At 56.4% G+C, this 11,609-nt stretch overlaps 3 protein-coding genes across 3 annotated transcripts in view; 2 read left to right on the top strand and 1 right to left on the bottom strand.

The window, feature by feature from the left end:
- The window catches only part of VDBG_04586 (C2 domain-containing protein), a gene marked incomplete at both ends in the record, with an annotated part of 4,376 nt that extends 2,747 nt beyond the window's left edge, over positions 1-1,629 (bottom strand). The window contains one exon of the mRNA XM_003004934.1: positions 69-1,629. Coding sequence (XP_003004980.1) covers positions 69-1,629 — 1,561 coding nt within the window. The remainder of the gene's footprint in view (positions 1-68) is intronic.
- Positions 1,630-4,458: 2,829 nt separating this feature from the next.
- Positions 4,459-8,126, top strand: VDBG_04585 (csx2; the record flags this gene model as incomplete). Its single annotated transcript, XM_003004933.1, has 6 exons — positions 4,459-4,522; positions 4,635-4,768; positions 4,834-5,223; positions 5,329-5,347; positions 5,403-6,762; positions 6,815-8,126. The coding sequence occupies 6 exons, from the start codon at positions 4,459-4,461 to the stop codon at positions 8,124-8,126; spliced, it is 3,279 nt and encodes a 1,092-aa protein (XP_003004979.1).
- A 2,001-nt stretch (positions 8,127-10,127) lies between these two features.
- Positions 10,128-11,609, top strand: part of VDBG_04584 (forkhead-associated domain-containing protein kinase) — a gene marked incomplete at both ends in the record, with an annotated part of 2,631 nt that continues 1,149 nt past the window's right edge. Inside the window, 2 exons of the mRNA XM_003004932.1 lie at positions 10,128-10,785; positions 10,844-11,436. Of these exons, the coding sequence (XP_003004978.1) occupies positions 10,128-10,785; positions 10,844-11,436 (1,251 nt within the window). The remainder of the gene's footprint in view (positions 10,786-10,843; positions 11,437-11,609) is intronic.

The raw sequence follows: 11,609 nt of genomic DNA, 5'->3' as shown, positions 1-11,609 counted from the left end.
GTCTGCAAAGTCTGTTGATAGACGATAAAGTCTGCACGTCCAGAGCTGTCGGTCGATTTGAGAAAGACCAGCCGGATAATGCTGCAATGCGGGTGCTTTGCGGTGATCTGAAGCTGTCTCCTTGACAATTTCTAGTGTTTCTGCGAGTTGATCAATGTCAATCTCACCATCAAGAAACCTCTTCGACGCGACTTCGATGACAACGATCAGCCTAGTGAATTGTGGAAGTCGCCAGAACACGGAAAGCTCTATCAAAAGGTCGATGCTCTGAGGCGATAATGGCGCGTACGGCAGAGCAGGGTCAGAATGTAGATGATCGTACGTCATACAATACTGCAGGAACGCTTTGTAGAAGGACCTCGGGCTGGGAGGAATAAAGGTGTAAGCTGGCTCTTCCACCGTCTGCGTTCCACCAGGCGCATCTTCCAGTGAAAGAGAGCTCAAGCTGATCATGGAAGAAGGGTCAGATCCATAGGTGGCCGAATCCGGGTTCGACAGTGCCCGGCTGAGGTCACTGTACGCTTGGTCCTCGCCGTATAGCGACATGGGTCTTCCGGGAAGCGGCTTGTCGAGGCTCGATGATGAAGTTTTGAGCAGCTCCGGCTTTGCAGTCGTAATCTTGAATAAAATCTCCGAGAGATGAGTGGCCTCGGCCTTCTTCCACTCTTCGTAGGCCTCGTCAGTGTCGAAGTCATGTTTCCGCAATGATCCCGGCGCATTCGAGGCGAGCCGGTGCTGATACGCCTTGATGTCCTTCAGTGCCGCTTCTTCCGTCCACGCATGCCGATGAGCATCAATGTCTGACTGCACATCAGTCTTGGTACGCCCGAAAACCCGCTGGATCAAGAGAACCAAAGGCATGTCTTTCACGTCGTAGCTCAAGGGCACGATAACCTCAATCATCTTTGTTTCGTTTTGATTATTGACATCGGCAAGGTTTTGGTCATGTGTTAGTAGCTTCTTCTCCAAGCTATCGAGTCTCTTCATCAGCTCTGGCCGGTCACGGTCAACGCCCTGGTCCCGCAGCATGTGCGATACGAGGCGCACAAACAAGGCCAGATGGCGGTCGGGCAGCATCTTGACATGGTCTTCCGAGGAGTTGGCCTGCACAGCGGTCGCATTGGCCGCCTTGGTGGCAGAGGAGTAGAACATGAGAATATAGGGATCGATCTTTCTTTCGTCATCGGCTCTCTTTTGGAAGGCCTTCTCGGTGAAAGCAGTGTACGCTCGCGCGAAGCTCCTCTTGACCGCTGCATCGTTGTAGCCGGGAACTGGGTAGCTGCCTTGGACGACCTGGCTGAGCCTCTTTTCGAGAGAGCTTCGGAAACCGTGGGGCATGGTTATCTTAGACGAGCCTGAAGGGGAGCTGAGTTGGCCGATGAGCTCGCCGACGGCGGTGTGGGAACGCTGCCCCGCCTTGTGTATGGGCTTGGGCGCGGCAACCCATTGTTTCCGCTTCGTCTTGGGCTGCAGGAGGTAGTTCAGGTAGGCAATGCGGAGGGCGAAGCTGTAGGCGTCGTCATGGCTGATGACGTGTGTTTGGGACCTCGAAGGAGCCCGCTTAAGAGTGTTACCCCTATTGCTGTCGTTGCGGCGGTGCAGGTAGGAGTTCCTCGATGCCGAGGACATGATGGGTCTGTGGGCGTCTTGCGGTGCAAGGAAAAGGACACCTTCGAAGGTCGAAAAAGGTCGAAAGCGGCACTGGGCATGCGGTGGCGGTTCGGGGCCGGATGATGCAGTGTGGTTCCGTGACGATGTTCGATGCGGCTCAGGGCCGCGGCGCGGGATTGCGGGGATCGATCGGTCGGCGCAAAATGGACGGCTATCGAAAGGCTGATAGAGTTCTGGGGAAGCTCCAAGGTCGAGCAGTTGCAGCAGCACAGTCGAAGTTGGCTCCGTAGGGCATGAAGAACCCAAGGTTGGCGGCGATGGGAGGGCGGCGTTGAAGTTTGGGAGGGATGACGGTGGCTCCCTTGCCTTGTTGCAAGAGGAGATGATGCCCCAAGCGCTGGACCCTCGAAACAGGCGTCACGGCGGACACAAGCTCAGCAAAGGGAATACGGTACTGGTGGGTGGGAGGTGGCCACACAACAAGGGCGGGCGCACACACACACGTCATGGGCGGTAGGGCGGATTGCAGGGGCGGATCAGTGCCGGGGAAGTCATCACTTAGCGCGTGTTGCCGCCATCCAACGTTTCGCATCTTGTGCGTCCTGACCGCCTTGGCTGGTGCCCAAGCACACTGTACCCAGGCACGCTGCCCAAGTACCTTACCTTGGTGTCAAGATCAGTTTGACCTCTCACCTCCACCCTGGTAACTGAGCTTACGCTATTAGGTAGCGCTCTTGGGGCGTGTTCATTGTTGCCCACGATGTCTGGCATGGCAAGCCACCGAAGCCGCGACGAATATTCAACAATGACGCCTACACGGCAGGGCAAAGAAAAGTTACGTTGGAGCCACCTACTGCTACGGGGCAGCCACGCCAGCTTCCCAGGCGGCGTACATGAATACGAGATCATGTCGGTCCATACTGGCAACAATCGCGGCACCCATGACCGCTCTGTACACCTGCCATCGTAAACACGTCCAGCTTGTCTGACTGTCCACATTGTTGACAGTGGCAGAACCCGACTATATGGGTTGACCGCCGTGTGCACTGGACCGACTTTTGCCTTTTAAAAAATCTAGCATGGCTACGTCTTTTATCATGTCACCCCGCAAACACGACAGCGGCCTTGGTTTTGTTCGCTTTTCATCCTTGACCCTGACTAGTTGCTAGAAATCTGTGCCCACATCTCCTAACCTGCGACGGTGGCCGACGATCTAATTACGGGGGCCTAACGGGCCCTCTCCAGGAACAGCTCCAAGGCCTTTTATGAGCCATGGAACGAGAGCTGCCGAATTGATGATGTGGATGCGCGCCATAATGCAGGGACTCGGCTGCTTGCAGCAACAGAAAGGGAGAAGCAAGCGGAAAGAGCGCTTTTCTGCAGCAGCGTCCTTGGTAATGCAGTATTACTCCCCTCCCCCCCCCATACTGACGGTGAGCAACCCTGGATGCTAAGAGGTAGGTGAGTTGTTGGCAGGCACCCTCTTCTCAGGCGCTGGAACGTGTCGAGCTACGCATATCCCATAAGTTGGACCAGGTCAGATGGGGTCGAGGACGATGCCGGCGCATCTTGACCAGACCAATGTCGTCCTCCTTTATGCGCTTTAAACGCATCGCGACCGATCCTCATCTGGCGATAAGGTGCTTAGCGGCGGGGCGCTGCCCTGACGGCTACCACAATGACGCTTTGCCTGTGGTGTCCTCCCTGCCTGCTGCGCCTGTTGTGCAAATGCTCTGCAGATTGGATTCGGATCCCGACTTCGTTCTTTCAGGCCGTGCTTGCTAAGAGAGTTTTCTCTCTGAAATACCCGTCTGATTTATGAATACCTCGAAATACTCACAGGATGCCATCAGGAGGTACCGACCTGCGCCACCAAAGCAAAGTTGCCGCTGTTCGCGAGGTGTCATATGCGACGGAAAAGGGGTGATGCAGCAACAGCAGCCAAAAGGTCACTCGCTGGAACAGCGGTCACAGTGGGAACAGGCGGGGTGGAGAGGCGCCCCCCCCCCCCTCTTCCCACCTGGGCCCCCACACAACCTTAGCTCCAACGCTGGCTTCCTCCTGCTCAAGTCCCATGTCCCCTCCAATCCGCCAGCGCGCTCCAGCGCCTCCAGTGCCCCGTTCTCCAGGGAGGTCTTGTTGATCCTGGATCCCTCACGCTCCTCACCCTCACCCGCACACCCGCAGTCACATTTCCAATCTACCCAGACGTCACCTGCAGATATCACCATCTCTGCGCAGATTTGGCTAGAGACGACAATCTTCTCGACACTGTTGCAGCTGCCTGGCCTGCCACCTCATTTCTAAAGCATCCACACCCTTGCCCGTCTCGTGTCAAGCCGTAATGCCGCAGCCAAGACGTCCTCCACCAAAACCCCAAAATCATCGCCGCAGCACCCCTACCAAGGCCAGCCCGCAGCAGCACAGAGTACCTTACATCCTACATCATTCTGCCTCCAACTATTCCTCCACGCTGCATAGCCGCGCCTCGATTTAGTTCCCTATCGTCTGCCTCAACACCCCCCCCCCCTGGTTTCATATTTCGCCCTCCGCCCCTTACCACCACCTGCTTTTACTTGGATACCCGGCCGATCGCTGCACGACCAACCTTCCTCGCCTCTTGACCCGGACACGCTGAAACCGATTACATTCAGCACTCTGGCGCCAACATCGGCAGTCGCCCTTGCTCATTCGCTTCCACGCTTGGACTTCAACTAAGGCCGCCCTTGCAACAACCCCGCGCTTCTGCAACCTCGTTAGCATTCTGCCACGACCAATCTTGCCATCGTCAACCGCAACCACCATTCTTCCCCCACATGCCTCACTTCTCCGGATGAAAATCACAATATGGGCATTGTTAGCAGTAGGCCCGACGACGGGGCCTCTCTCTACCTGAGAGACCAGAACAGACGTGCGTTCCCCCCCTTGGCGAACAACCACCCCCTCCCCTCCCCCCAAGTGCTGCCTATAGGTATCTGCGCAGGTTCGCACTGAAATGCGCTGACCATTCTGCCGCCTTGCAGTGTCCATATCTTCGATCGTCGTCACGAACCCGCGAACACGGAACACGGTCAACATCGCACCCAATGCATTTCCAGCTTCCAGAATCGTCGCTTCTCGCCCGGCCGGCGAGAGCACTCCTATAGAATTCGTACAGGTGCGCACCCTCGCATCGTGACCTGAGTCGCAGAGAAGACCAACCGCTGACATTCGCTCCTGCAGGATCTCGAGTCCGCCGTGCCTGGCGGCGCTCCTAACTTTATCCTTAAACTGAGTAGCGACGAGGAACTCGTCTTTACGTTCACCTTTGTCATCCGCCAATCCGAGGCGGGCGTCGCCCAACCCACGAATGGTGTTGCCGAGGTACACCCACCCGTCGATACCCAGATCACCGGCCTCACATATGTCTACGCCTCGTCTCCGCGCGAAGTCGAGAATCTTGTCACCCGCGAATTCCATGCCGACCCCAATCTACACAAGAATGCCAACGTCGAGCTCGTGGGCGACTTCACCACTGGCGGCAGTCCCTCTGTCGCCTTTGACTGGACGTGGAAGTGGAAGCCGCCGAAGAACACGGAGGATAGAGGTGGTGGTTGGAGAAACTCTTGCAGCGTGGGTTGCCATCCCGAATGGTGCATTCTGAGCCATCCATGCTAACCTGGTCCAACAGTTTGTCGAGTACGATTCGCGCGCACACTGCCTACATACGTTGGCTAGTTTTCCTACTGGGTATCAAGTGAGTTCGAAAGACCATTTGCTTCATGTGCCGTCTAGTACTGAACCTTCCGCAGATACAACCACACCACTTAGCACCCCAACTCTCATCTCCGCCTTTTCACCTGGCGCCGCCTCCCAAGCACGCGTTGCGTCCTCGCAATCTGTCGAATCCCGAATCAGCCACGCAGACTTGGAAGAACCCGCCTCGCCACTGTACTCTGTACCTACCACAATCCAGACTCCTTTACCGCACCAACTGCCTCCCCAACCCGAGCCAGTCAAGGTAGATGTGGTATGCCCGAAACCTGGCGACGACATGACAGTGACGGATGATGGTCCCGTCTTCCGCGCCACTATCAAGGCACTCGAGCAGAAAACAGGCAACATGCGTATGCAGGTCAAGCGCGTGCTGAAGAAAGCCGAGAGCGCATACGAAGCCCAGACCGACGCGAATGACAAATTCGCCTCATTTTTGGAAGCCTTGAAGGAGGCATCGGCAACGAACGCGAATGCCGTACAGCCCGCCATTGACCACTACTTTGACAAGATCGCGCAGGAAATCATGGCCTATGAACGCAGGAATACTCTCAATCTGCAGAAGATCGTCATTGAGCCGCTCAGCAAAGTCTACACTTTTGACATCAAGCGGGCCGAGGACAAGAAGAGAGACTTTGAGGAAGAAAGTAAAGATTACTATGCCTACCTGGCTCGATATCTCGGCCAACGACATGACTCGGTCAAGGCTAAGAAGCTGGCCGAGAGCGACACGAAGTACCAGACCAAGAGACGAACGTTCGAGCTCAAGCGCTTTGACTATTCCAGCTTTATGCAGGACTTGCATGGTGGGAGAAAAGAGCAAGAGGTTCTGTCACACCTCACACGATATGCCGATGCGCAGGCTCGAGGCTTTCTTGGCGCAGCCAGAAAGATTGACACACTGCTCCCACAGCTGGAGGCCCTGTCAAACGAAGTCAGCGAAGCGGACAAAGAGTTTCAATACCAACGCCGTGAACGAGAAGAGAAGAGGAGACTGTTGGAAAAGAGCAATGCAGATACGGATCTGCCTCCTGCGGCCGCAAACAACGCGTATAGCACCTCATCGAACGGTCAGGCAACCTCTACCTCAGACTCTGAACTCGGACGCGCAGATAGTACTGGCTCACAGCTCAAGTCAGCCATATCTGGTGGTTCTCAGGGAGCGGTGGCATCTCCCGAACTGTCGAGATCTCCAGGCAGTCTCGGACAGTCCTCCATCGGAAGCCCTGCTGCTGCGTCCAAGTTCAAAGGAATTCGGGATCTGGAGGAGCGCGACCACGTACAGATAGCCAACGCCGAGAGACATAACGCGCAGCGCAAGGAGGGGCTTTTGTGGGCATTGAGCAGGCCTACCAGCCATGTGGACCCGCGTAATCTCAACAAGCCTGGCTGGCACAAGTGAGTTATCAACGATACCGCTTTCGTGCGTCTCTGTTAACCCAGGTAACAGGTTCTGGATCGTCCTCGATCAAGGAAAGCTCTCCGAGTACAGCAACTGGAAACAAAGACTCGACCTGCACATGGACCCCATTGACCTCCGGATGGCTTCTGTGCGAGAAGCACGTAATGCTGAGCGCCGATTCTGCTTCGAGGTGATAACACCACACAACAAGCGAGTTTACCAAGCAACCTCCGAGGAAGATATGAACAGCTGGATTTTGTCCATCAACAACGCACTGCAAAGTGCGGTCGAAGGCCGAATGGGTGACAGATCAGGGCCGGCGCCGTCCTCGAGCGATTCAAGTTCCTTCAAGCGCGATATCGGGTCTATTTTGACAGGCAAAAGCCCTTCTCTGGGCCATGGCAGTTACAATCCGAATGCAAACTCAAACAGCGGCATGCCTGCTCGTCGCATAACGGTCGGCGCCAAGCCCAGTATTCCCCGAGCTCCCAGCGGCAGTTACGACGATACTCCCGACAAGCTCTTGCAAATGCTTCGCGACAACGACCAAGGCAACTGCTGGTGTTCCGACTGTGGATCTGGCGCCAAGGTCGAGTGGGTTTCCATCAATCTTGCCATTATTCTTTGCATCGAGTGCAGCGGTATCCATCGATCGCTCGGCACTCACATCAGCAAAGTACGGTCTCTCACTCTTGACATAACATCATTCACCGCCGACATTGTAGAGCTGCTCATGCTCGTCGGCAACCGCGTCGCAAATATGATTTGGGAGGCGAAGCTTGATGCTTCCATCAAGCCCGGGCCGCAGGCGACACGTGAACAGCGACTGCGATTCATCACAGCGAAGTACGTTGACCGAGCTTATGTTGAGCCGATATCCACAACATTGTCGCGTTACTCGACGCCAGACGAGACTTTGCTGGCAGGTATCAAGAAGAACGAGGTTCAACAGGTCATCTATGCTATGGCTCTCAAAGCAAACCCAAACGCCACCGATAAGTCGAGGGGCACACATGCCGTGTTCCTTGCCCTGGCAGCCGCGGACCCAGCGTCTCCTTCGGCAGTTGGAGGCCAACAGCCCGAACCCGAGAAGCCGGTGCCGTTCCCGGTGGCGGAGATGCTCGTGCAGAACGGGGCCGAGATTCCAACTACGATGCCAGCCTTCCCGCTCAGCCGCAGCGCACAGTTGTATGTCGAGCAGAAACGAGGGCGGTCGGTTGGCATTTCTAGGGACGGCATTGGTTCTTTGCGACCAAGCCAAAACGCGGGCGACAAGATTCAACAAGACATGGAATCAAGGCTACACAAACGCATGAGCGCGGGCGGCCGCCTGGCGAAGAGTCCGATCCCGGAGAGGTAGCGGTCTCGTCGTGTGGATCGGAAACTGGCGACTGTTGAGTGCATGCCGATGCTGTGGCAGTTGCGGCGGATGGGATCTTCGCTCGTTGTGGAGTTGTCCGACGATGCGTCATGAGAGGTTCTATCGTTACCCTGGAGAAGGACACAGAGCTAGGGAGGCAGAGTCTTGTTTGGCAAATGCAAGGGTGACAAACACCCGTGGAGGGCGCCTGTGTTAGTTTATCGGCGGCATGTTGCTTTTTGGAAACTTGACCACAACCATGGTTCACGAATGGATACGAGAGGTCAGGCATCATGAGGCCTTTTTCTTCTTTTCTCTGCTTTTCTTTTCCTTCAGCAATACGTCAAGCACTTACTGGGGGCCTTGTTGCCCAGTACGATCGAGTGGGGTGGTGAGGTTTGGATTGGAAAGTCTATAGGCGGGTGGGCAGGCGGGCTGAGGGGGAGTTGGTGTGTATGGATAGATACTGTCTAATGGTAATGATACGAATAGTGAAATGCCATCTTAGCACCAGAAGGAAGAGGCCTCGTTCTGTGCCTCCAGTTCGACCCATGAATGCTGGGTCTGGTGCAGTCTGGTGCATGGGACGGATTGTCACGAAGGAGCAATCCCTAATGTGGTCCTTGGCGTTGCAGGAATCGGTGCGCCACACCACAGCCACGAGGAGGCCATGCGGACACAACACAAGACCCACGAACACATGGGTGCATGCCAAGGCTGGATAGACCCTGCTTGGTTCCCTCCCTACAGTACTTTGTGGCTACGGGAATACAGATGGGTTGTCTTCATCAACGATCTACTTCGCTTCAGACAAGGCTGTGCGGCAAACATGTCGACTGTGCGTATGTGCCAGGCGTGGGGCACGCGTGATGGCATGTCTTGCTTCCACCAGTACAGGCTGCCAGGGGTCTCCACGGGATGATGTGGACGAGTCAGGGCGATACAGCAGGTGAGAAGATGGCTGGTCACCGTTTAGCTGGCTGGGATGGGGAGCAGACCGCCCGAACAACCCACAGGGCGATTTTGCGTTCGAGGACGCCGGATGAGTGAAGTGAGTGTTCTGCGTCATCTGCGCAGGCGGCAGGCTGCAGCGGCTGCTGCATGTGAGGTGGGTTCCAGTCGCCACCCTGCGCCTAGTCTGCCCCCGGACTGGGTGCCGCCGAGAAGAGAGTGAGAGGGATGAGAAGGGAGGAAGAGGCAGATGGCGGCGGTGAAATCCAAGTGTACCCAGGTCGGTGACGCCAGAAATAGGTGGGTGGACTGGGCTGACTTGCAGGCTGTTGGCGAGCTCGGATTCCAGGTAGGCCGCTGCTCCTGCCCCGGTTTTGGATACCGAGGGGTGGAATCGAGCTGGGAGGCCGCTGTGCTCCCTAGCTACGGTACCTAGCAAGCCTAGGTAGGTAGCTGGGTACATGTACCAGCCTGGGCTGAGGTGACTTGAACGAGTGACAGCATCAGCCATCTGGTCCCTCCTCAGCCGGATCATTGGATCAGCCGTTCTCTAGCCCTGTGCGCAACCAATCAAAAGCCGCGCATGCTCTCGAGCCCCCCTGTGCCTGCCTGGCGCACTAGAGCGGGCAACCCCCAGTAGTGGCCCATCCTCAAAAGCACTTATCCATCCAGATCCAGTTGGCAGCTCACAGTCACGGCCCAGGCTACTATCCTCTTTCGATCCAGCTTCACGCAAATCACAGCTGCCGGATTTCCATCTCTGCACACCAGGCAACACTGCGCAATCTACGCACTTCTCCATCATATTACCCAGCACAACTGGCGCGCGCATAACTAGGCATCACCATCACGAACCCCTCCGAGTCTGTCCGGGTCTAGACGTGAGTGAGCGAGCACGAGCCGGCCGCTCCATTCACAGCTCCCCTTCTCGGCGGTAACCCTGCCTGTTCTGCCTGGTTTGGTCTGTCTGTGCCCCAACGTCACCTCACGGATTCGCGTCATCCCACACCCTTCACCTTGCACAGGAGTCATCGCGCTCCATCCGCTGCCATGGCGCCCCGTGAGAAGAGCCAATTGAAGCGTCTTCGAGTGAGTCTGCTTCTCGCCCCTGCCCACCACTGCTGGTCCGTTCTTAACCGTGCTCTCCGCCTCCAGGGTTCGCTGCCAGACAACGAAACAGAGTCCAAGAAACCTCGACGCTCCGAGAGGCTCTCCGTCAACGACCCAGACAAGACGCCCGTCTCGCACAAAGGCCATCTCCCCTCCCCCGTCACCCACACCACCGAGCCGGACGCCAACGACCGCCACAAGTCGCCGACCGCCACGCCGCCGGAAGGCCGCCCCAGCCAGGTGAATCCGCGCGAGGAGACCCCCGTGCAGGCCAACATCCTGTCGTCACCACCGCAAGACACACAGGCCTTCTCGCAGTACCCGCCCGAGACCAAGGACAGCCTGTCGGACGATGTAGAGGACGAGGTGAAGGAGGGCGTCTGGGGCTACCTGTTCCCCCTCGATACCAAGTATGGCCGATCGCTGGTCATGAAGAAGCGGACGGCGTGCCCCATGCCCGACACGGTGGCGGACAAGGTGTCAGATGAGGATCGGAAGGGCAAGTCACCTGCGCGCAAAGAGGAGGAGGCCTACGAGAAGACCAAGATCAAGGGTATCGCGTCAGGGGGCTACCTGATCGGCCGACACCCTGAGTGTGGTGAGTGTTGCGCTCCCCTAAGCTGTGTTCGAAAGTACATGTTTCCTGACTGCCATAGACATTGTCATTGATGACCCGATCGTGTCCAACCGCCACTGTCTTCTCTTCATAGAGAACAAGGGCGGCGACACGGTGGCCATCGTCGAAGATCTGTCCAGCAACGGCACCTTTGTCAACGAGGCCATTGTCGGCAGAAACCAGAGGAGAGAACTCCGCGAACAGGATGAGATTGCTGTCCTTGACAAAGCTCGTTTCATCTTCAGATACCCGAAGAGCCGGCAGACGAGCCCTTTCCACCAGTCTTACACACTGCTGCAGAAGCTGGGCAAGGGTCACTTTGCCGAGGTGTTCCTTTGCGTTGAGAAGTCCACAGGTCAACAGTACGCCGTCAAGGTCTTCAGCAAAACACCAGGCATGGAAGAACGTTCGAAGCAGGAGGGGCTCCAACAAGAAATAGCAGTTCTCATGGGGGTCAGTCACCCGAACGTTCTCTGCCTCAAGGACACGTTCAACGAGCGTAATGCGGTCTACCTCGTTTTGGAGCTGGCGCCCGAGGGAGAGCTGTTCAACTTTATCGTCATGAAGCAGAAGGTCTCTGAGGATGAGACGCGGAAGCTTTTCAAGCAGCTGTTCCAGGGGATCAAGTACTTGGTATGCACCACCCCCCTGCGCTCTAGACACTGAGGTATCACTAACGAGAGCAGCATGAGCGAAACATTGTGCATCGAGACATTAAGCCTGAAAATATTCTCATGGTGGACAAGGAGCTCCACGTCAAGCTTGCCGACTTTGGTCTTGCCAAGATTATTGGTGAAGAGTCGTTT

This window comes from Verticillium alfalfae, genomic scaffold, assembly GCF_000150825.1.
Source record: "Verticillium alfalfae VaMs.102 supercont1.5 genomic scaffold, whole genome shotgun sequence".
NCBI lineage: Eukaryota > Fungi > Ascomycota > Sordariomycetes > Glomerellales > Plectosphaerellaceae > Verticillium > Verticillium alfalfae.
Note: the sequence above shows the minus strand (reverse complement) of the source record. Positions and strands in the feature narration are given on the sequence as shown.